This window comes from Lissotriton helveticus, chromosome 1_1 (assembly GCF_964261635.1).
Source record: "Lissotriton helveticus chromosome 1_1, aLisHel1.1, whole genome shotgun sequence".
NCBI lineage: Eukaryota > Metazoa > Chordata > Amphibia > Caudata > Salamandridae > Lissotriton > Lissotriton helveticus.
Window position 1 is genome coordinate 1834003222 of NC_136057.1, and position 26440 is coordinate 1834029661.

The window sequence follows — 26440 nt, forward strand, 5'->3', positions numbered from 1 at the left end:
GACACTCTGGCCGGCTGTCTTGGGCCGACCAAACTATCATGCACACTGTGCATGTTCTCCACCGGCTGTATTGTACAGCCTGGGTGGAAAACACGCACAGGCTCCCAATCCCTCCTTGAGCACCGAACCACGGCGCTCAGACCAATCACAACGCTGCTGTAAGGCAGTGTTGTGATTGGCTGGGAGAGTCTGGGAACCTGAGTGCTTTCTTACTGAGAGAAGAGGACGGAGGAGAGGCAGCGGCGTTCACAGGTAATACTTTTGTATTTTTTTCTGCCCCCCTGACTCTGCCCCCCAGCACCGTTCCCTACGAGCCACCACTGCAAGAGCCAATCTTCACACTCGCTCACACATATGTAAACATGTACATATACACCTGCACTCAAACACACACACACAAACAAACACACTTGTACTGCATGCAAGCACACAACAGTTCACAGTGAGCATCATATAACTTTGGGCTCCTGCTCACCTTTCCACCTCTCCACTACTTACTTATTGGTTTGACAGTCCATGGTCGAGGGTTCCCAGGCTTCCGGCTCAAGTGTCATCTTCTGAGATCAGACATTGTGAGTACATGGTGACTGGAAGAGGGAGCTGTGTGCCTCAGTGCCAGTGTACCCATGTGGTGCTTGGTCTATCCATTTATCAAGAGGTAAAGAGGCTCTCTGCCACTTCAACTAAGGAGAAGTGGAACACTTTAATGTAGTTGGCCAGTATCTGGAAGAAGGCAGATAAGGCTCACAGTCTGTCATACCACCAGCCTCCCTAAGGGGTGGGCAGGCACACACTTATAGCCAGGTGATCCCTCTGGCTCCAACTTTGCCCACCTACTCACATACTGAGGGATTTCAGCAATGTGATAGAATAATTCTCCGTCATGTTTAGGTAGTCTTTGAGTTACAGGGTGTACTGACTGTAGGAAAGTGGAGTATTACGCAGTGAGGCTGGTTAGGCTTAATTATGTAATACTTGCATGATACCTAAAAGGTGGTCCTTGGTTTCACAATAATAAGTCCTTAGTTCAGTCTTGGTAGTGTGGAACAGAGCAGTCAGACTTTACTAGAAGAACATGTGTTAAGCATTTCAGAGTACCAACATGGGCGATGAGTAATTGACATGACGTGAAAGAAATCCAACTTCAATTTATAAAAAGAAAGCAGATTTGTATATAAATGTAAACACCAAAATGAAGACAATCAGGTGTGTGTACCTGGAGGTATGGATTTTAGAAGGAACAATAAATCAGTGCAAGTCAATACTGCAGAGCTTTAGTATTGCAATCAATAGTAAAAAGCGCTAGTTACAATCTGTCCCTTTCAGGTTGAGTTGCGTGGAACCCCGTGGGGGATAAGGTGATTCAGGTCCCAGGACCAGACCACAACAGTCAGTTGAATTTTACCTAACTCGAAGGGCTCAGATGCAGAGATGCTCTGGCCGTCCCTTGTGCTGAAGGAGGAGCTGGTTTTACCGCTCATACAGTGCTGGCAAGAAAACGGATGCAAAACGTCAACAATGGGGCCACTGAGGGGGTCAGCTGAAGGTGCTGTGGAGTTCCCTTGGGTTGGAGCGCTGAGTGAAGGTAGTGGTAGCAGGGCTGGCCACCAACAAGCCTTGGCAGTGGTAAGCTCAGCTTGAAGATATTTTGACATCCGGAGGTCTGGGGGGAAAGTGGTAGCCCTATGAAATGTGCTTGAGGTCAGGACTACGTTTCCCACAATGCACTAGATCATCTACTTGTGGGCGATCCCTCAGAGGGCTCGATGGCCAGCAATTGTTTGGTTCTGGGATGTTGTTTATACCTGCAGAGTGCAGGTGAATAGTGCAATCAGTCCAGGGGAGTCTGGAGTTGCCTTTGGCTCTCAGAGGGGTTTGAGGGAATCAGTCTTCCTCTAAGGTAGCAACCTGTGTGCATGTCACATCGAATCCGACATGAAAATAATCATGTCAGGGGTGATGAGACAAGTTGTTTGATATCAAATAGGACATATTTCAGTGGGACCATAACGGAGCTGGCAACCTTGGGAATGCCCGAGTGGCAGCTGTGTTATCCTATGGCCCCTTGATCACTTATACTAGCCCTTAATAGAAAGTGGCAATTTTAGGGGCATAAAAGCTTGCAATTAACATATATTAAAATTAGTGCTTTGACTTTGCCACACATGGTAAGGGCGGAAAGCCGAGTTCGAGCAGTTTGCATTGCTCCCGCAGTCTGCAATGGCATTACTGCTGTCAACAAGGAGTTTGCCTGTCAGCTGCCGAGCTTTCCAATACCCTCGTTGGAGGAGTTTTGTGCTCTGGCTAACTGTGTATCATCTGGCTCTCCTCTTGATCCCATGCCGCACAAGATCTGGAAGGCCTTCCAGGGCGAGCTGTTTCCCCCGCTCCACTCAATCTGTTGCCAATCGTTAGCTACTGCATCTGTACCAGACTGCTGGAAGTTAGCAATTGTAACACCTTTGCTAAAAAAGGCTACTTTGGACCCCCTCTGTCCAGCCAATTATAGGCCTATTTCGCTGTTACCATTCGCGATAAAGATCTTAGAGAAGTGGGTTACGAGAGCCTTGGCCAACTTCCTGGAATCCAACTCCAGTCTGGATGTAGCTCAATTTGGCTTCAGACCGGGCCACAGTACTGAGACTGCTTTGGTTACCGTGTTGAATGATCTGCGAACGCGTGTCGACAGGGGCAAGTCAGCATTTTTAGTACTGCTTGACATGTCGGCCGCGTTCGACACGGTGAACCATGAGGTCCTTTTGGGCCGTCTCTGTAATGCGGGAATAACGGGCTCGGCACTAGCCTGGTTATCATCATATCTGGATAACAGACAACAGGCAGTAACACTACCACCTTTCCGCTCTGCCATACGCCAGGTGAACCAGGGTGTCCCCCAGGGGTCGGCGATAAGTCCGATTCTCTTTAATCTGTACCTCCGGCCCCTGATACAACTTATAAGGTCTTTCGGTATTCAAGTCATCAATTATGCCGATGATACCCAATTGATTTTTTCTTTTGAGGGTTCAGAGGCAGTGTCGAGGGACACTTTCCATCAGTGTATGTCGGCCACAGCAGAGTGGTTGCAAGCCAACTCACTCCAATTCAATGGCGCAAAGACGGAGATATTGCACTGCTCTTCAGACCGACTCCCTCGCCCATTGCCGGAAGACTTCTGGCCTAGTTCCATTCCAGGCTCGGTGGAGGCGGCAGACTCGGCCCGCAATCTGGGAGTCATGTTCGAGTCGAACCTGCAATTGGACGTCTCGGTGAACAGAACTGTTGGGACATGTATGGGCCTGCTCCGTGCTCTACGGAAGATACTGCCGCTTCTCCCGCGGGAAGCCAGAGTAGAAGTAGTGCGTAGTACCATTCTCAGTAGGTTAGACTACTGCAACGCACTACTTCTAGGAGCCCCAAAGGTCTTGATCCTTAAATTACAAAGGGTTCAAAAGATGGCGGCTAAACTAGCCCTGTCCTTGCCTCGCTCGGCCTCTTCTGCCGGAGCTCTGGCAGTCTTACATTGGTTACCGGTCCAGCAGAGGATCTCCTATAAGGCTTTATGCCTGATTTTTGGAGCTCTGCATGGTCAAGGACCAATACCACTGCAAAACCTCTTTTCGTGGTATCAGGCTGCCAGACCCCTGAGATCCGCCTCAGCTTTCTTAGTGAAAATCCCAAGAATAAACAGAGTGAAAATGGGCGGCCGCGCCTTCAGTTTTACGGCCGCCACAATGTGGAACACTCTACCTTTAACACTGAGGAGCAGACAAAACTTGATTTTATTTAAAAGGGACCTTAAAACCTATCTCTTCCCTAGAGCAGAATAAATTGTAGACCAGATGGTGGAACTGATCTCAGCGCCAGGATACCCGCTGGGTGACAGCTGCGCTTAATAAGCATTAAAATACATACATACATACATACATCTGTTTACTTGGGACACTCATGCTGGCACAATCAGTGCTGCAGGCCCTGTGGACCCCTTTAACTCCCATGCCCTGGGTACCACTTACCAGGGACTTATAAGCAGGTTAAAGCTCTTGCTAAATGGGGTTACCTGTTTACATGTATCAGTTTTAGTGAGAGAGCACAGGCAACAGGGCTTGGTTAGCAGCTTCCAGTGCTCTTTCAGAATAAAAAAACATCAGCATTGTGGTCCAAATGGGGGAAAAAAGTGGGGTGACACCTGCATAAAGCCTGTTTTCTTACAATGACAAATGGCCGTTTGGCTCTAAAGCTCTGATCTAGAGTTTTGAAGAGAGGACTCTCAGTCACAGCGATGACAGAGTACTCTCTCATTGAGAAGTGGGCAGACCAAAAGTATGTTAAAGTCTGAGCATACTCCGGCTCCGCCGCTGGCATATTCCCCGATGTAGTATGGGCCGTCGGAAGTTAGCCATCCATCCACCATCCTATTCAGAGTAGGTAATCAGATGGCTTTTTTGCTGACACCAAGAGGCCCGGCCAAGCAGTCGTGCGCACTTAGGACGTGTAAACCACTCCTACCCTTGCTCTGGCCAGCCCCGCCCGAGAGCCAACAATAGGAAAACTAAAATGATAATAGCAATACATTAATATCATTTTATTTTTCCTTTTGAGAAGTAGGGCGACGCTTCTCCGCCTTAGTGGAGAAGTCGCCGCTGCTCTTAAGGTGACGAAGGCAGAGGACCTGATTATGATCTTGGTGGATGAAATACTTCGTCACAAATAGATATCCCGTCCGCCATATTACAAGTTCCAATATATCCTGAGGAGCTTGTAATACGGCGGACATGATATACCATCTGCCAAGATAATAATCAGACCCAGAAGCAAACACTGCTTATCTTTAAAGCCTTCTCATTGGAACAAGGAACACTACCAAAGTAAACCACACTCCAGAGAAGGACAACAATTGAAATCTGTTGAATAATCATAATATCACAAATATTCAAATAATTCATGCGTGGCAGAGCTCCCGATATTTCAAGCCAAAAAAGCTTTAATTCACATTTCTGAGGCGGAAAACATACTCCACTTAAATGCAAGTAAATGAGAAAATTAAATTCCCCCGGTTTTATTTTCTAAATCACCTTCCTTTCCACTACTAAACGTTAGCATGTATGAGTCAGCCCCTCGTTTGTCTATAAACTCCGAGTGTGACCAATCTTACTCTCAGAACATTCAGCATCAGAACCTTGGTGTAATTCTCAAATATTTGCCCATGCGTTGCTTCACATTGTGAAATGATCACGCTTAGGTTTCAGCAAACAACTTCTAAGTGCGCCGCCTAGTCCTGGAAGGCACCCGACCACTTTAGCAGGGTTTGGTGGTATTTTATTTATTTGACATTTATGACCTTTTTCGTCATTCCACTGACAATACTTCTCCTGTTGTCTTTGTCATCAAGAGGTAAATTACATCACTTTCTGTGGTGTAATGCAATATGCTAATTTGTTCTGCTTCCTGAGAATTTCCAAAACGGGAGAGCTCTGGAAATGCATTTATGCCAAAATGTGGGGACAGCCATCGGAACAGCATGGGCAGAGAAAAACAAAGCAAAGGAGCCTACTTTGGGCCCATCTTTGGTTTGAAATGCAAATACCTACTAAGGCACACAGGGGCATATTTACAATAAAGTGGTGAAACGTGTTGTTAAGCCAAGAAGGCTAACGACACGCTTAGTCACATTAGAAAAGCAGGCACCGATCCTGCCAAGGCGTTAGACACATGCATTTAAGTGTGGTGCTCCGCATCACCGCACTGAAATGCATTGTTAAGCATGTTTGCATGGTAACTTTCTGGAACTGAACGCTACAAACCTGTGTGGCAGCTGGCAGGCGGCTGCTCACGCAGGCTTGGCGTGCTCCATGGCACTTGGCAGGACTGCATGCTGAGAACTAATGCCGCGCGAAGAAGTTCACAGTCAGCGTTACAATGTATTATGGTTATTCAAATCCCACAGCGCCATGCTGCCTGCTCAGCTGAGTCACTTGAGGCAGCTGAGCTCGAAGACAGCCTGATGTCACGTCTGGCCTGGTAGAATGCCAACTAGCTACTACTGAGAATATCAGGCTGTTTAGTACATTGGCTGTGGCACCGCAGAGGGACTACATGTCCTGTCTCCTACTAGACAGAGCGCTGCGGGGTCCAGGACTATGTAGGCCGCCAGCTACAATCATTATGGCACTCCCGGCTCTGCTCGCAGTGGCCAGGTGCTGACCCGAGCAGTGCAGACTGACTACTGCTAACACAGGCCGGCCGCCCGCGGACGATTCAATATAGCCGAGCCCGGTCAGGAGAGTGCAGTGCAGGATGTCGTCGGAGTCATGACCTGTGAATGACTGCCTTCACTCAATGAACGTCGGTTTGGTTGCAGTGTCTGCCAGGAGAGGACACGGGCAGGCTGCCTGAACTAACCGGCCACTGCTGCCAAACCAAAATGATTGCAGTGGGGGGTGGCTCGAGGCAGCCTAAGCCTTCTGCCTGCATCTGAGGTCAGTCGCAAGAACATTTGGCTAGTAAAGTAGTTACAACTTGTCACCCCCACCCGAGTGTCAGTGTAATAGGTTAGTGCTGCCCTTCCATTTCTGGGGCGGTGTTTAATGTTAAGATCTAAGGGACATATCATCAAGACAATTATCGCCGCTTTAGCGTCCGTTTTCGTCCGGAAAGCGGCGATAATTGTATTGCCCTATTAGCAAGGTCACGCTATCGCGTGAATCCTTGCCTTAGCGCCCTGTCCCTGAGCACCCAGCATTGCATCTCTAAGCCATGAGGCACCCTTGCCCCATGGAGCAAGAGTGCCTTCTTTGAGGGGAAGGATTGTTTATGTGCATGAAGGTATCCCTTCCTGCACATAAACAATCTTAAATGCTGTTTCGTACCTTCTATGTGTGCTGCTTAATGCGCACACATAGAAGTTGCAATCCGGCATTTTAAAAAAAAATGATTTTTAATGTGCAGAAAGGGGGCCTTTCTGCAGATAAACAATTATAGGCAATTTGCTGTTTCTATATATGCTGCACAAGGCAACACATATGGAAACAGCAAAAACGAGGAGAAATAAAACATTTCTCCTCTTTTTGCCTATTTATGTCCAGGTTTCCTGGTATTAATTTTGGTGCTGCCTCCTGTTTACGCTGCCCTTGTAAATAGGGGACAGCATCAAAATTAATGAGTGTTGTGGTGGAACGCCCATCGCAACACACATTTCCCTCCCTTGCACGCTAAACACAGCGTGAAAGGGGCCTTATTTACAAGGCAGTTTTAAGCCACATTAAGTGATGTTGTGGTGGGGCGGGGGACTTGGAAATATGCCCGCAGTGTGCCCACAGGGTGTGCCAACTGCACATAGTTATAATAAATGTCATGCTTCTGCACCCTTCATGGATCAGTGACAATGAGAAAGTACATTGGGCCGATTTAGAATGCCATGTAAAAGGGGACTTCGGTAGTTATCTTCTTTTTTCCCTAAACTTCTAAAACACAAATAAAATTGAAATATTCATAAAAGAAAGGACTGGACTTTTGGGCACTTTTACTAATAGGGAAGTCTACATTTTGTAACCAATTCATAAAGGCATGTGAGAGTACATAAAAGACTACTACTACAATACTACTTCCTGTACTCATAAATCCTTTTGTATATCAGCCCGAGTCTGTTTATTTATGTGTACATTGCATGCCATAAATACTGTAAAAAGTCTAATGGTGGCTACGCAAGATGGCCGCATGAGATACTCACCAAATAAGACAAGAAACATTTTGCCAGTCTCGTGGGACACCGAGTAGGTTTAAAGGCGAGCAGTGAATCCTGACAAATATTTTGCGGGCCTTCTTTTCCCCGATCTGACCATGAGGCTCAGCACAGCCTAACGAAACATAACGACTGAATACTTGTTATGTCGTATGTATAAAGTTTAATTGAATGCTCATTGATAGGCATTTTTTCTCACTGCACTTAGGAGTGGTACACACGGGGCTGGTCTCTGTGGAGTCCTGATGAAGAGCTTAGGGGTACAGCTCGAAACATGTTGGCACTCTTCTAGGGCTCCTGACTCATTAAAAACCAGGAACACCTAGATACCCGCCCTGTTTTTAATATATCGACTAGAAGCATGAATAAAGTAATTCCGCCCACTAGTTGGGTATTTTTAATTCACACCACTCCACCCTCACATGTCACTGCACCACACATAGTTCCTCACTTTAAGTGCTCCTACGTATTTCGCAAGTCGCAGCACGCCTCACCCCGCAGCGGGTTGGGATGGCCCCAATGATGAAGCATGTCACCGTGAGGAAACTCCACTGAGTGAGGGGACTCAAGAAAGGACATTTTTTCTTTCATGATTACATCTATCACTGATCGTAATCAACTCTACCAGCTAGGTTCTCTATCCGATATCTCGGATTTTTGTTTTTCATATGCTTGTAAATAAGCCCCAGGGTTGTTTACCCTCTAGATGCCCATCTTCCATGCAGTCAGGAAAGATTCCCATGTGAAAAGCATGCCTCCTTGGCAGAATACTCAACGCATATGGGACCGGGATCTGGCTGCAGACTAAATGGGTTTCCACCGGCACTCCTTTGGTGTCCTGTCCATGAGTCCCTAAGGGGGAAATTTTTAAAAAAGTCACGCAATGCAGCGCAGCCCCCAGCGAGGCTGTGCTCTGTTGTGCAACAGGGAGGAAGTGGAGAGCGCCATGTCTTCAGAGATACAGCTCTCGTCTTCCACTTTCCCTACCCCGCCCCTGATTTCAGCAGCCGTGTGCCATGCACAATCCTTAGCGCCATAGCGCTAGGTTGTGTGCATGAGCATAGCATAGGTTTTGTACAGGAAGGGTACCCTTTTTGAACAAAATACTATGCCTAGACACTGCTGAGTTGGAAAAGCATGGAGAAATGAAAGCATCTCTTCTTTTGGCACCTTCTTTGAAGGAGCCTTAACTTTTGGCGCAAAACCATGTCTACAAATCTTTGTAAATATGGTTTTGCGTCAAAGGGCATGGGTGGTAGCATGGGAACGCCCATGTACCATCCATGTAACGCCCCCTCTGCACTAAGTAACGTAAAGCAGTGCTTCGCGCTGCTTTGCACTACTTTGAGGGAGCTTTCCAGTGCAAAACAAGCTAGTCAGTGTCCCTTTGTGATGCTAACCCATTGCAAAATGCTTGTAAATCTCCCCTTTAGTGCCTTACTCCCCTACCAGAGTAGTCAGGAAGCCCACAGTTTGGCCCTCTCTCTACCCTCTCAGTGACACTTATTTTCTTTTTCTTGGAGACAGAAAGTACCGCAAGGACAGTCAGCTGCGCCTGAAGAAGTGGACCCACATTCCAAGCGATAAGATCCTTCCTCTGGACACCAATGAGACCAGCCACATCAGCCTCAAGGTATGCCCGGGTGAGCCTCTAGTTGGGTCCACAGCAAGACCAATCAAAATGAAGCAGCCTCTTAGTAGGTCCTAGCAGACTTACAGAGCAGTAAAATACCACCTATCAAAATGTTTGCACCTCGAGCAGTATTTCACATTGTTTCACATTGTTAACTTCAGCAGAAATATATAAATGCAAATCGTTGATTAAGGTTGGAGCCCAAGATGCAATCCTTGAAGTGTGTGCAGGGATCTCAATTGTGTGTAAAGCGATAATTAACAAACCCCCCGCAGTTTTCCCTTTGTAGGACAAGCAGACTGACAATTAAGAAGAGGAAATATGGGTAAAATTTCTGATCCATAAGGAAATGTGTAGTGAGCACAAATGTTTTGAATGAAATCTCAATTTTCTGAGTTTCGACTCAGAATATGCAGTATTTACAGAAGCTGGTAAAATGCACCTAGGGGTGTTGGTATTCACTGGGTGAAGAAAATGCATCACCCTAGTTTAGCCTACTCATCATCAGGGACCTCCTCAAGATAGAAGCACCTGATAGTTGTTTAACAGAGAAAGACTACCTCTTCCAATAGTAATTAGAGACAGAATTCACCTTATCCACTGTAGACTGACCACAGTGGGTGACGTTTCTAAAGGGAAACACTTTTTAGTTTCATTCATATGTCAAAAATATTATGTTCATAGCATGCGTGACTGTAGATATAAATTAAGTATACAATAGGATTCAAGTATTTTAATCATGCAATCGCAATAATTCATAAGAAAAACAATCCAATAGATCCTCATGTGCTGTATTCAACATACTTTTAAACGATGCAGAAATATCAATAATTTTATATTTATAGTCAGATAGTCTCATTAAACTAACCGATGTATGATTACCCGGGGTCCCCATGACTAGATGGCCAGTAATTAGAAGGGGAGAAACTGCGAAAAGATCTACCAGTTCTGGCCAGTGTCTCCTCCCCAGTTACTAGCTCTTACAGGTTGCTGGGTGCAGACTGGGGAATAACATTCAGGACCTGGAAATAGTATATGCATTATCCCATGTTAACCTGAGATTCTGGGCCCTTTTCTGCACAATTTTATCACCTCCTTTAAGCAGCTGGAAAATATGTAAAGAAAATCATGTGGTTTTACCGGGTGCAGGAATGCACCTCAGTGGCGACCTTCGGCATGTGCAAGCCGTGCACTTGCACAGGGCCACCAAACCCCACCACGCCAATATATATCCTTAATATACTAATCCTCTTAGGATGGATACATATTTGCGTGGCAGCCCCTGGCAGGGATTTGGCGGCCTCCGGCTCTGTTCCACTTTCAAACACCCTGACCCCCCCCTCCTTCACTGGTCTCCGCGCTCCGCCCCGCCCGGACCCCATCTTCAGGGGCCCCCTACCTACGCTCCCTGCCCAGGGCCGCCATGAGCCTAGAGCCGCCCCTGTGCACCTGATAAAACTATGGGTAGTGTCCGCTTTGGTGACACCATCTACATAACTCGGAATGGGGACTCATGTTATGTACAAATGAAATGCACATATTCAAAGGCTTCCAGTAAAAAAATTAAAAAAATAGCCAGTCACCATTCGGCAATCATAAGGAAACGCCAACACTTCAAGGACTGATAGAGGATTAAACCGAATCTGCATCACTTTTAGAGGTGTTATTTTAATTCCAGTTTCTCACATTCTTTGTGGCAGGGAAAGTCGCTATAGAAATTGCAATATTTACTATAGGATATTGGGGATGGGGTATTGGAGGGGTTTAATGGCCACAAATCATCTTCAACTGCGAATTCTCATTATGTGTTACTCTTTGACTAACTGCAAAATGTCTATTATGTACTTTTCATGGCTCAAAGTTTAGCATGTCAGGCAACCTATGCAGGGGGACAAAGTACCTGAGTAAAGGGAACATTTTAGAAGAAAATCATGTTGCTCAGTGGGTTATTGCACCTAATAAAGAGATTTGTCCATTATCTTGTGTTATTTGGATATTTGTAGTCAGTGCAGCTATCACTCTCACTAAGGAGTCTCTTTACACTCGCACATAGGTGGAGTCTTCGAGAAAACTTAATTGAAGCCTGCAAAGATGGGTGTAATTGGTAAATAGCGACCTTTTCAGCGCCTTTCTGAATTTTAACATGCCAGGTATGCCCCGAATGTCGGGTGGCATTGAGTTCCAGAGTCAGGCTTCCTGAACTTTGAAAGATCTGCCTTCCAATCCGGTGTATTTGAAGGATGGAATGACTAGGAGAGCCTTGTTGCTAGATTTTAGCGGTCTGTTGATGACATATATTCTGAATGTAGTCGAGAGGAAGGAAGATGCTATGCCACAGAAATTCTTGAGAGGCTTGTTTCATAATTGGTATTCAATGTAGCATTTTAATTTGTTGTGAGACTGAATTTCCTCAAGTTAAAAATCACTTTCACTAGGGAATTCTGAATCTTTTGAACTCGATTTAGCTCCTTTAATGGCAGCCCTAAGTAAAGGGAATTACTATAATCTAGTCTTGACTGTGCAAAATGTGTTTGCCACTATAATCTTGTGAGGTTTGGACAGAAGTGGCGTTATCCTCCTCAGTAGTCTTATCTGAAGACTGCATATACTGATGACTTTATAAATTTAGGCCTAACAATTGAATTAAGAGTCTAGGATAATTGCGAAATCATGAACTTCCTCTACCGGGCTAGGGCAGTGGCAAAGGTCAGAAGACCAAAGATGACAGTCCAGAGGTTGACATCTGTCATAGACGAGAAGGATTTCTGATTTCAAGGGATTATGTTTTTAAAGGTTTCTTTCCATCCATTGCGTAACGATTACCATGATAGCATTTACCCCTGAAGAGGTATAAGGAAGACTATCATGTGAGTTAAATGTCAGTTGCATGCCATCGGCGTATAGGTATGCCGTGATCCACAATTGTCGAAGAGTTTTCGATAGGGTAACAAGTACAAATTATAAAGAAGGGACATGGCTGAGCAACGGTGAACACTGCATAAGAGATTGGAAGTGGAAAATACATAGTTATCGAACTGGACCTTTTGGGATCTCCCCTGGGCCTTTTCAAACTATATGTAGTGTAGGTGTGTAATGTTTGTGTAATTTACATAGTCTGCCAACCGCCTGAGGTCAATAAAAGAACCACTAAATTGACTAAAATGAACCGAAGGTATTTCCAGCATAAAGTGCCTACAATAGTGCATAGCAGGTACTACACTATTCTACTTTCTCTCTGGGAATGAGGCTGACTGTCCCAACTACACGTGAGAATGCTAATGAATGCACCATAGGTTTGTTGGAGTACTTTCATGCCACCTATTAACCTATTGTAATGTGTTCTTTAGAGCTGCAGCATTTGTGGAGATGCTAATACCTAGCTTGTCAAGGTCACCAGAGTTCTTTAATGTAATGTATTAACCCATTGTAATGTGTGTCCTTGGAGCACTGATCTGTGTGAGAAACCTACTTTCTGGCTGAAAAGATCACCAGAATACCTGTGAACACATATTGACCTAATGCAATGTCCCTGGAGCTACAGTCTTTGGGGGAGTTGTTATGGTTGTATGGCACACCGATTGTTTCCTGATCCAGTACCAACTCAAGTACAGCATAGTGCAGAGAATGAAAAATCTCCTAGATATCGTAACGGAACGTTTCAATTCGATTAAGGATTCGGAGGCCAGGATTATGCTATTCTTTCTTCACTTTATTGAATAGCAGCCATTTAAAGTCAAAGTAAAACAACTACCATTTCCATAGAACATTGGGAATACAACAGTTCGAAACAATAGAGTCCATGGATAGAGCCCATCTGCACCAATCATGGCTCAGTGTAGTCCTCTGTTACTGTCCATTCCCTCTCTTTCGTCGCTCGAGATCAGCCAGCAAGGACGCTTCATGAATCCTGTTTGTTGGAATCTCCTGTCTCCTGACTGGGTCAGTGTGGTGCACTGGCAGGAAAGTACTAGCTAGAAACGCCTGCTAGAGGCGGTCTAAGGCACCCCTATCTAACCCAGTGTCTCGGGAACGCTTGGCAGGTGGAGGCTGGTTGTCAGTTTGTGGTTCGTCAGAAGTGGGGTTGGCCGGCAAGGCCTGGGTGGCATTAGACAGCTTCTCACAGGCTTGTGCGATCTGGCAGGACAGACGATTCTCAAGGGGTGTCATGGCTTCTGCGACCGCCTAGTGGATGGATGCATCTACTGTATCATAGAAATTGTCGTCCCACTGTAGCGCAGTGAGTCCTCCTGCACCTAGTCATCCTGGTAGGACTCCACAGTGTTGGAATAGGTAACCCTGTACCAGGTAAGTATGGTAGACGGGTGGTGTCAGGTAGGGGGGGGCTGTGTGTCAGCCGCAACTTGGGGCGGTCAGTGTTCGCGGATGGGTGGGCTGGCAGCCCTGGGACACCACAGCCTTGGTGCTAAAAGTGGAAGGGCAGCCTTCCTAACAAGGGTCCCAGTAGTTCAGTAGGGTCAGCACTACAGACTCTGAGCAAGCGTAAGGTGGCCTAATAATACAGACCCCCGGGGTGTGAAACACTGAAGAAACCTGCCTAATGGCAGAATACAGACCCGTGTGTAAGCAGGCCCTAAGCGGGGGCGTGTAAACAAGGAAGAAAACACTGCCTAATGGCAGGAAATTCAGACCCGGGAATGGGCATTCAGAGACAGGCGAACAAGGCTCCCCGCAGCGCTGGCTCGGATTCAGGAATGCGCGGCATGCGCGGAATCCAGAGCTCACGCGTCACGGGTTGAGGGTGCGCACAGGCACTCACGCGGTGTGAGGAGTGCACCGCCTCGCCTCGCACCGAGATACGCAGCAGTTAGGGAGCTCAGCTCAGGTGCTCCCACAGCCAGAGTCTCTTCAACCCAAGTAGCGGGTGACTTGCTATGAAATACCTGCAAAGGAATGACGAAGCAGTCAAATAAAAGGAATTACAAAGCGGTCAAAATAGTGGCAAAACCGGGATGGATGCGCATCAGCGGTGAAATTGCTTGACGTGCAGGTCCATGCTCGGCTGTGACAGACAGTGAGACCTGCACCAAAGGCAACGCGGGAAAAGGGCAGCTCGAGAGAGCGTATACCATGTAAACAATGGTCGCCCGAAGGCATACAACAAAATTATCAAGTAGATCAGAACAGTCTATAAATACAAGCAGAGAGTAATAAAGCTGACTTAACTGGCTGCGAGCAGCGAAGAAAGAGGGGGAATGGACAGTAACAGAGAACTATAAGGAGCCTGGAGCCCCATGATTGTGCAGATGGGTGGGACGCTCTATCCATGGACTCTCTATTGTTTTGAACTGTTGTATTCCTAATGTTCCATGGGAATGGTAGTTATTTTACTTTGACTTTAAATGGCTGCCAGTGAAAGAAGAATAGCATAATCCTCACCTCCGGTCCTGACATAGAATTTCACATCTCTCACCCATATATTGTTGACATATTGTGATATGTCTTCTTGGAGCTACAGTATGCATGGGAATGTTAACATATATGTGACAATATCTCCAGAGCAAACTGATTTAAGGTCAAGTCTGTCATTTATGGCAGCAGTAGGTGTGGGAATAGAAATGTTATGTTATGCTATGTTATGTTAATATTATTTATGCAGCATACATGCTCCTTAAGGTTTCTTGGTGCTAAAAGGTAACAATAGTAAAAGCCGAAAGAGGCACTGTTGTAATAGTTTACAGATGAAAGGCTTCTTTAAATAAGCGAGGGGCATATTTATCAAGGGTTTTGCATCACCCCTACGAAGGAGTGCTAGTAAACACACAGGCAGCAATTAATGACTCATTCTATAAATACTACACAACTTTGTACAGGGTGCCAGTAGCTGATAACCTCCCCTGCATACAGCACTTCTTGGCACCAGTGCAGCTTCGGCAGGTCACAAAACCCCAACATGACTCTTGCTAAAGGAACCTATTACAGAGGACTAAATATTAGATGCCATTAAGCAGTTAGCACTGATGGCTGGCCATCAGAGTTCTACTCTACATACTATGAAAAACGTGTGCCCCAGTTACTGAACGTTTATAAGGATGCTTATGACAGAGGAGAGCTCCCAGCATCCCTAAGAGAAGCACTGTTAGTAGTACTGCCTAAACCAGGTAGGGATCCGCTGCGGATGCCATCATATCGACCCCTGTCTTTATTAAATGCCGACTATAAAATATTGGGGAAGGTGTTGGCTAATAGGCTTATAGAAACGGCATCCCTTCTGGTACATGAGGATCAAAACGGCTTTATCCCGGGGAGGAGTACCGGATTGAACCTTCGTCGGCTGTTCAGGCTACTGGACTGGGCCCAGGCAGAGGCTGACACCACCTGGTTGCAGCCTTGAACATTGAAAAGACATTTCACACCCTAGGGTGGCAGTATCTGCTGGAAGTGCTGGTCAAATTTGGCATTGGACCCACATACTTGCGCTGGGTGCATATACTATACACTAACCTGCAGGCATGAGTAAGAACAGGTCGCAACATAACCCCACAGTTTGTCATTGAGCGAGGCTCCAGACAGGGCTGCCCCCTGTCGCCTATCCTATTTGCATTTGCTATGGAGCCCTTAGCATGCAAACTGCGATAACAGGTGTTGGACTGGGGTATCCATGCAGATAGGCAGTGGCATATAATTTCGCTATAAGCGGATGTTGCACAGGTCTACCTTGGTGGGGGGAATGTATTGCAGGGTCTGATGACACTACTGGATGCCCACGCGCAGGCCTCAGGCCTTCGGGTTAACTGGCCTAAGTCAGTAGTTTTTCCCATGAAAGCGATCCCACTGGATCGAAGGGAGGGCATGCACAGGACTCCACTGTCATTGGAATTTGACACCTTCAAGTATCTCGGCATGCAGATCTACCACTCAAGCGCAGACCTCATGGATGGGAACCTGGGTAAGGCAGTATCCAGAGCGCGGGCAACGCTGCCGTTCTGGCGCAGTCTCCCCCTGTCCCCTATGGGAAGAGTGACCATTGCCAAAAAGCTGCTTCTCCCAAAGCTTCTCTACTTTTTTACTGCTCTCCCAAACAGGCTGCCTCGGAGTATATTTAAGAAACTGGAGGTGCTTCTGGTGGTGCTTATATGGGGAAGCTCCAGGTCTCGAGTGGCACTTGTAAATTGAACCTGCCACTCACAGACAAGTGATTGGGGGCACCAAACTATGAGTACTATTACGCTGCCGCACAACTCCAGTGGCCAATGAGATGGCTAGAGAGTGCCCAGGTGACAGAGATGTCCAGCTGGGCAATTCGCTTAAGATGTACAGCTATAATAGAATGGATATTGGACTCTACTACTCCGATACAAAAAAAGGCAAGGTAGCCTGCTAATGACGACAGCCAGGCATAGCTGGCTAAGACATGTGATGGCTAAAAACCAGGCATCACCATATGCACCTATGCTACCACTCAAGATCCTACCCGGTGCAAATGCTTGTCATGACCGCCCGGAATTAGAGTCCTGGTCAGGGGTAGCATTGGACAGCTGGGGTGACTTATTTGTGGATGCACAGCTACAGAACCTTGAAGGGCTGATAGAGGACTTCGGTATCACACAGGGTACTTTTATACTTTATACACTACTGGCGCGGCAATTCAACCAAACATGGGGGAACGTCGCGACAGAGCCGGAAATATCACAGGTGCTGCCGACTTTGCTTACACATGGAATGGACAGACATGCGGTGACAGCGAGATATAACTCCCTTAAGCCTGGTCCTAGCCCCCAATTGGCAAAGCTCCATGAGTATTGGGATTCTGAGTTATCAACCACCATGAGTGATAAGCAGTGAGCGCAGTGTATAGGGTATCTCAAAATTACATCCACGAATGCCAGACTAAAATGTACGCAGTTTAATTATTTATACCACACATACTTAACACCGCGCAGACTGGCCTGCATGTATCCTACATTGGTCGACATATGCCCTCGATGCTCAGGTACGGATGCAAAGTTTCTCCACATGGTGTGGTCGTGCCCCTGCCTTGGGACCTCCTTGAGCGAGATCGCGGCAACCCTAGTGGAAGCAACCAACACTATAATCCCAGTGCAAGGCCTACACTTCTTACTTGGCGTCACCAAGCGTACTGCAGCGTGAAAAAAAATCAATAAATTCCTAGACCTGGCTTTGGCATTAACAAAATGAAGAATAGCCATGTCCTGGAAATCGAGCACAGCTCCCAACACGTGCGTCTGGTTATTGGATCTTCGAAAGGCATTGGTGGCAGAGCACACAACACAAACGCTGAAGGCACCCTGAGACCCCCCATAGACCAAACCCATGCAATGGCAGGAGTACTTGTCGTTTGTGGAAGGCAAACTGAATGCACCTAGTTCCTCCCAAGGATGAGTGGGTTTCCCATGTTTGGCAATAGCAATACCATACTAACATATACCAGCGTGCAAGAAGGGCACCTATCCAGACAAGGTCAGGCTTAACTTGACTAGGTCTCCAGCTCTCTTGAGCATGAGAAAGCGCGATGGGCGTAATGTCCTCCCCCCTTGCCCTCTCTCTCTTCCCCACACCCTCCTCCTTCTCTTCACTGCTCCCGCTGTCCTCCGAAAAGCATACACATAAACAGCCACCCTGGCTCATATAAGACCCAAATCCTATAGTACATATGGGTTAGTTGAGATCGCATAGTTTGTGTTCATTGTGAATTGGTTGGTGTGAAAGCATAGACGCAAAACGAAAAGAAAAGTCAGTTGTTTTCTATTTGCTGATTAAAAAGTGGACAATATACATAGACATGTACAAAAGATTAGATATGGTTCTCTTTTTTTAATGACACCAACACGCCAAGTTCCCCACCAAGCGTCCAATGTGTAAATGTCACTGAACTGTTTTGTATAATAAAACTTGCAGATTGTATTATGTATAGCCTGGGAAAACACCAAGAAAGATGATTTTAAAAGAAAAAACTAGTATTCGTGTCTACTTAGGAAACATGTTCAGTGAAACGGTTAATTTATTCCTTTAAGGATGCCTTGTCTACTTCATCGTGCCATAGAATAAATGTGTTGACAGTATCTTTTTTATCAGTACTGCTCAGATCAAGGAAATCACTGCAAGAACATTGAATTGTATCTGGGTCACTGAAATATCCTGAAAATGGTGATACCTCCTAAATTGAAGTCTTGGCACCCAAAATGCCATTTCTTTATGTCTATATTGCAAGCAATAAATGAGTGGGCAATTCCAGGGACCGTGTGAAGATAGAAATGTAATAATATGTTCTGTTCTTTTAGATTGACGATGATAAGAGACGGGACACGGCTCAGAGGCTCAGAAGAGGCAAATATGACAAAAAGGTAAGCTAAACTCACTAGTCTTTTTCCAGTCAGACCTTACTTCTCTGCGAATGTAGGTCTATCTCGGGATTTCTAGCTCCCACCCACTTGTCTTCTTGTTTCCTTCACTCTGTCTCTCTAAAGCCTATCTGCAACAATATCTGGATCCCTGGTACTGATTTTTGGTCATGAGTGAACACGGACAATGCGTGTGTGCCATAACCTAGGACTGTCTTGCAGTTTGTTTAGATTGGGATGGGTGCACCATGTGCTACCCTCCTGAATGTAGGGGGCTACTGCCCTTACCTGGAGTTAAGTGACATGAGTACGGTGGTGGCAGCATACCCATTTTTGTATTCAGTAGAATGAGTAGCAGGCATTTTCACCTGTATCACAGGAGAGGGGCTAACTGGCCTACTCGTATAAAGTCTGTGTAATTAACTTACACTTTGCCTGCAAGGATTGTTTGCAGCACCGGTCAGAGCATGATACTTGTGTGTGCATGCTTGGGCAGCTCGTGATACTTGCATGTGGATGCTGAGATGCATGTGTGTGCCTGTGGATGGTACATAAGATGGAGACTTCTGGGTTCCATTTTGGAAGTACAGGGTATGCAGACGATGGAGAGGTGAGGACTGCAAACCCCAGACAGGAGAAGTGTATTGCTGATATTCAGAGGGCATGGTGGAACACACACACTCAAGAGAGAGTAGCAGAGCATCTTCTGTGCACATCAAAGGTCCCTAGGTTGAGGAAGAGTTACTAGCCAGAGGAGCCTGGGCTATTTGTCAGGAAGATAGTGGTACTGATAATGTTGGCACTACCAGGGATTCTATCAGTGAGCAAGGCTTAGTCTTTTTAACCTTTGTGTTGCATATTTCCGTGGAGGCAGACAGCTAGGTGTGAGCTCCCTTGGCCTGTGTTGTGGACCACTCAAAACCAGAGACAATCCTGCTTGGCATACTGTACCTTTAACAAAGGGGAGTGCAGAGAAGAGAGCGCTATTAAGGTGCTGTCAACCCCAACATGAACTTTAAAGACCAGACCCTAAATCACATATGTGTCTGTATTTGGACTATAAAGGTGGGAGCATGTTCCCCACCCTTGTGGGTCATCTCTTGTGTTTCTAGGAAGGGTACCGCAGCGAAGAATCAGTAACTCTCAATGTTAGTTTTTTTGTAACAACTTTAATTAGATTTGTTTGCTAGAGAATTAAAACGGTTCATTGAACAAATCAATAATAAAAGTGATCGTATATAGCGTGATGGAGATCTCCCCAAACAGTAAATATACATCTATTGTTAGTAATATCAGGAAAACAAAATATCACCACCACACCCTCAATGAGAGAATCCTATCTATATTATATTTAATATCTGGACTTCCCCAAGGACAGTCTGTAGTTGCCATTCAGCTCAATGGTTCAATAGAGACCTTACAATTACCAAAAGTGTCAATATCCATTGGAAAGAACTAGAACAGGACATATTCTCCCACTAAGTTCATCGAAGGTCAGCAAGGTTAAGGTGCTTAGAATCTCACTAGACTGGCCAGGGTGCCCATGTTCCATTCAAAACAACAAATGAAGCAGCTAACCGCTACAGATCTAACTATATACAGGACTTAACTTGCATTTTCTGCATGAAAGGGCTCTCCGGAGTAATTCTACTCTTGCACTTGGAGAGAGGAGTAGGAGGAGGACCCCTTGTACCTCAGGCTTGGGATTGGCCAGGGTAGACTATAACTTTCCAGGAGATGCCAGAGCAATAGTGGTGTGATGGTTGAGATGAATGTCATTTAGGGGCTGCCAGGGGTTGCAGTTGTGACCCCAGGTTATCCTTTGAATCCCCTGGCACTGCATTGTGACCCATTTCAGAGGCGGCAAAATCAGGGCTAGAAACACTTAGGCAGCTTGCCTTTAAGGGTGTTGGTGCTCCAGTGACCCCTTTTCCTGCACATTCATAAGTCTGGTGTTCGTGCAGGCCTTTTGATTTACAAAAATTAAGTGTTTAATACTCACTTTTATGGACTTTCGACGAGTCTATTAGTTTGCTATTGTGTCATATTCATTTTTCTTCCAGCTTCCACAGCCTATCACATGGATCAATGGTCAGCAGACTTCAGCCATTGGCGAACTTCAATGTGAGAGCCGTTATTCTGACCTTTCACAATGAGTTTACCCATACGCATAAACTAGCTCCTTTCAGTGCCAGGGACATTGTGTGTTTTTCAGAATACAAATACATTTTTGTTTTAGGTATTTTTTTTAGCTTGAGGAGGGTCCCAGCAGCTTCCTCAACAATAAAGTTTGACAAAGTCAAAAGGATGGCAGCCACCGACAGACCTATTGGCTTATCAATCCTAGTTTATTATATTATTAGTATATAACAATTTATTATTCAGTATATGTTTAATAAAAATGGAGAACTGGGAGACTGCACAGTACCTTTGATGGTAACTGAGGTAAGTAAAAAAAAGCTCTTAAATGTATGTTGAATGCATGCCGGAGAAAGTGTAATTTTTGTGAGAGAGAGCATGCTTATGTGTGAGCATGTGTGAGTAAGTGAAAGTTAGTATATTAGAGACACAAGTAGTAAATGAGAGTGAATGAGTTAGAGTGAGTGAGAATGACTGACAGTAAGAATTAGTGCAAGTAAGTGTGGATGGAAATTAGATATTCAAATGAGAATAATTGATACTGATTGAGAATGAGAATGTGAGAGTAACAGAGTGCACACCAGTGTGAGTGAGGAAGAAGGCATGAGTAAGAATATCTGAGAGTAAGAGTGAGTGCAAAAGAGTGAGATTGAATGAGTGCAAGATGCCAAGAATGAATGAGTATAAGTGAGAACCAGTACGAATGAGTTAATATGTGCGCATGAGTGAGAAAGCAGTGCTTTGTTTGTGAGTCTACCATTGGCCTTGGCATACTAAATCTAATCTAATCTAATCTTGACTTGCAAAGGAAACCACGGCTAAATGCTGGTGCTGGTATACTGGAGGCAGTACATAGGGTGACAGGCACCTGTGACAAACTTTTGCAGTGGCATACTAGAGGTAATACTTGGCATATGGGACACCCAAGACAAAATATTGCACTGGCGTACTAGAGGCAATTCTTGGCATATTGGGCATCTATGTTAAAATACTGAAACAGACATATCAGAGTTAATTATTGACATTGGCATATGGGTCAACTGTGAACAAATGTTCATTGGAAATAATTATTGGCATAAGGGAGGACAACTGTGTCTTTTGTGAGGGAGACAATCATGACAAAATGCTGGTCCTGGGACACTAGCAGTAATTTTTGACACCCATAACCTGTAGGCCGTGGCAATGTTGCAAATGGCATGACACATGTTTTGGGGGTGCTCCTAAAAACCGAACTAGGATCCTGCCTGACCCTGCACCCCGGGGATCTGCCCTGTCATAATATCAGCCCCTTTTGATACTGTGAGGTAGGGAGAGGGTCTTAAGGGTTAGCTTACTCTGTTTTCCGAACAGATGTGCCGAGGCTTGCTGCAGCGAGGATCAGCATTCTGGACTGAGGTCTGTCGGTTTCCTGCTCATCCCCTCATCGATGTCACGACTGCAACGCCCCACGGCTACAAGATGATACACACAGACTGCCCCAACAAGCACAGGGGAGGTATCGCCATCATCCACAAAGACACCCTCCAATGTGCCACCTCCGCAGACAACATCTCTTCTATCATGTAACATCTCAAATTCTAAATCAGAATAGACACTAAAACTAACATCAGAGGGACCCTCACCTACAGACCCCCAGTCCCCCGCCCGAGCTTCTACAACGCCATCGCCAGCTTTATCTCCCCCCCTGGCAATCGACCCCAAACACTACATCTTTCTTCGAGACCTCAGCTACCACCTTGACTACCCCAACAACACTAATTCTGCAATCCTCCAGGAGAGCGTGAGGATCATCGGCCTCAAACAGCTGGTCACCAGCCCCGTACACAGAGCAGAACAAACTTTGGATGCGTTCTTCACAGCCAGTAACAGAATCAAGTTCTCTCATGTAACTGAGCTAACCTGGATATACCACAGCATCATCCACTTTACCATGGCAAGCTCACTGACACCCACCACCAAACCCGCGATCCCCAGCATAGCAGAGTCACCGAGGCCCAATGGACCACCACCTTCAACTCCACCAGACCGGACCCCACCACCAACCACGCACTAGCCTTCCAGAACGTCTCCAACTGCATCTCCAAATCCGCTAACACAGTGGCTTGCGTGAGTCTCCCAATGTTTTCTTACCCAGAATCCCCTGAAAACCTCCAATGTAGCTAAAAAGACACATTTTACTCACACTTCTGTGTGGGAAGGTTGTGAGATGACCACGCCAGCACACGTTTCCTACCACCCAGCATTACCCTCAGTCTCCCAATGAAAATGATACCTCACTTGTGTGGGTGCCCCAAGCAGAGTCAGTCTAAAACTACCTTTTTGGACCCAATTTGGTTCTCCCTCATTATTTCATTTTAGGTTATCTGCTTTGAGCATCCACACCAGTGAGGTACCTCTTTTATCAGGAGACCAAGGGGAACGCTGGGTGGTGGGAAGTGTGTGCTGAGGCGGTGATTCCACAACTTTTCCACACAGAAATGTGAGGAAAGTGTGAGTTTTTAGAAAAATGTAGGTTTGCTGGGGATTCTGGTTAATAAAACATTGGAGGATCCATGCAAGTCACACCGCCACCCAAGCGGCATCCGCACCCACCACCAGCCAAGCGCCATCCAAAGTCATCGCTAGCTAAACGACAGTCCATGCACACCACTAGACATGTACCATCCACGCAGACCACTAGCCAAGTGACAGTCCACGTGCACTGATAGCCAAGCACGGGTCCACACACACTGCCAGCTAAGTGCCAGTCCACACAGACGCCCAGCCAGCCAAACGCCAGTACACACAGACCATCAGCGGAGCTCCAGTTCACATACACAAAAACTTTCGCTAGTGTCTAGTGGTTTTCTGCCCCCTTGTGGGCAGATGAGCCTAAATATATTGCTGATCTGGCCCCAAAGGGGGAAGAAAGGGCCAAAATGTGTGCACAAAAAAAGGGGAGCGACCCTTGCCTAAGAGTCCGCTCCCTGACATGCAGATAAACATATCTCTGGTGTCTAGTTGGTTTTCTGCCCCCCTTCTCCCCCCCCCCGGGGGCAGAAAGACTGTGGCTATTTTTGGAGGGGGTAGGGGCATTGGCATCCCCGTTCTGGACAGTCCCCGCCCCTGAACTACTAACAAAAAAAAAGTCACTGGCTTCCTAGTGGGCTTTCTGCCAAACAGAGGAGGGCAGATTGGAGGTATTGCCCCCATATTCCCACCAGGCAGGGCAGACATTCTGTCCATTCGTTTTTATGTGGGATGGGAGCATTGACATACCCATACTGGGCATCCTTATGTCTACTCTGGCTAAAGAAAATACTCCCTGTTGCTAAGTTGTCTTTCTGCCCCTCGCCCCGAGGGCAGGAAGACTCTGGCTATATTTTTTGAAGGGTGGGGACATTAGCATGCCCATTGTGTTCAGCCCCCAACCCTGCATTGTCATAGAAATGTAATCCCTGGTTCCTAGTGGGTTTTTGCCCCAAAGACTGTGCCTATTTGTGGGTGGGGTGAGGGCAATACAATGCCCCTTCAGGGCAGTCCACACCCCTAAATTTACATTAAAAAATCCCTGGTTCCTTGTAGGTTTTCTGCCTCCATGGGGAGGGGGGGGATAGGGCGTTATTGAACTCATGTGCTCGCCAGCGGGGCAGAAAGACTGTGACTATTTGTTTGGGGGCACTGGAATTCCCATTCCGGGTGTGAAGACTGTCCCTGTTGTTTATTGGAGGGTGGGGACATTGGCATGCCCATTTGGGCAGCCCTCACCCCTATATATACACAAATAAAAATAATCTCTGGTGCCTAGTGTGCTTTCTGCCCCAAGTGCCCAAAATAGTTGGGGGGGGAGCAAAGGTCCCTGCCCAAGGGGCTGCCCCCCGGTGTCTAGTGGTGGATCTCTGCTTGGGGATCACCCCCCTGCGGTGATCCGCAAGCAGAAATCCAATTGGGAAGGGTACCATTGAAAAGGGGAGATTCTACCCTTTCTAACGATACCCCTCCCGTGTGTTTCGGTGCTCGGGGGATTTCACTAGCCCCACGAGCACCAAAACAGTGAAACTGAAATGAGACGATCAGCTCATTTCAGTTTCATTTTCACTGTAATTACGTCAGCGCATCATGTGCACGATCGTCATTACATTGAAAAAAATTAAATGCCTCAGGAGGTTGGGAAAACTCTTCTCCACCTCCAAAAGCAAAAAAATGAAAAGGAAATCCCTCAGCAGAGTGATTTCCCATTGGTGTGCCGAGGACATAATGGTAACGTCCTGAGCACACCAGCACCACAGCTGAGGTTGTAACCATTTTCTCCTAGGGATGGAACGGATTAATCCATGGGCTCTGATAATGCTGGCCGGGGGGGGGGGGCACGTAGGTGTTCAACAGAGTGAGTAGAGGGATAAGCCTTGAAGAATGCCGCAGATGATGTTCTTGGGTTCCGAGGTGAACGGTAGTAGCCAGACTCTCTGGGTTCTTCCGATGAGGAAGGAGGCGCTCCACTTGATGGCGTCACCTTGAATTCCAATATAATGTCTATTGATCAGGGTGAGGTGGGGTACGGATTCCCCTGTTCAAATCTTATTCAATACAACCTCAGTCTCAGATTTCTGGAAAAGTCCAATTTTACACCCTCTTTAAAAAGGAGAACCCTCAAATTATCTCCAAATAGATGGTATGGATGTAGAGTCTAAACTCTAATTTGATAAAGCATATATAGTGATCTTTGGTAAAGGATGCTGATTAAGACACAGTGTAGTGTAGTTCTTATATCCCTGATAGGCTCTGTGCATTGGAATAATATACACTATAGTTGTGGCATAGGACTGAGGTCAGTATGCCTCTATCGAGTACATTAAACTTAATTACTTGTGTGTGCCACCTAACTCAGAGGTCACGAGAAACTTCTCGAATAAACAAGAAGGGATTAGTTTCTGACAACCGCATAAACATGACAACTTTGTTTCCCTTTAGAATCGGAACAGTCTCAGAATCGTGGAAACAATAGATAACAGTTTTACTCAGTCAATCGTGCATGCTTCGTTTCTACAGAGTTTACATAGAAATAGGTAGACGGTCGTTTCAATAAAAGGGGTTTACTGAACAATCTTATTTCTTGTGCAAGAGATATGAACTGCTACAATCGTAAGACAGAATGCGAAGTATAATACGTACAGCGTTCGTAGTAAGATAAAATAATACTGCAATAGCATGGTTTGTAGCTATGACATATATTCATAAAAATACATACATAAATAACACAGGCTAAAATGTGAATACTCATCTGGTGCTCCCAGCTAGTTCTACAGCAGTGTACCTAACCTAAGTGTAGTACGAGGTAAGAAGTAGGTGCTGTTTTTCTATAGTCTAGTTTAGCTATAATTTGGATTGGTGTTGCCAAGATTTGCCAAAAGACCCTCTAGGTTCTAGTCTGCTCCATACTTTAGAATGATGTGGTAAATAAATAATTAATTACCGATACTATTTTTGAATACATTAAATGAAAACAGATAGCTCAATAAATAAGAGGCAAGATCCGTGGAATCTGAGTCTAACAGGCTTTAATCAGGCATAAGGGAAGGGACAGGATCGGAACAGCCTGAAATAGAATGGCATGGACTGGCAGCTGCCACG

The 26440-nt window shown here is 46.0% G+C and overlaps 1 protein-coding gene across 1 annotated transcript in view; it reads left to right on the top strand.

Annotated features, from left to right (window-relative positions):
- Window positions 1-26440, top strand: part of LOC144753527 (guanylyl cyclase C-like) — a 632982-nt gene that overhangs the window by 340604 nt on the left and 265938 nt on the right. The window contains exons 12-13 of the mRNA XM_078641183.1: window positions 9266-9371; window positions 18632-18694. Coding sequence (XP_078497309.1) covers window positions 9266-9371; window positions 18632-18694 — 169 coding nt within the window. The remainder of the gene's footprint in view (window positions 1-9265; window positions 9372-18631; window positions 18695-26440) is intronic.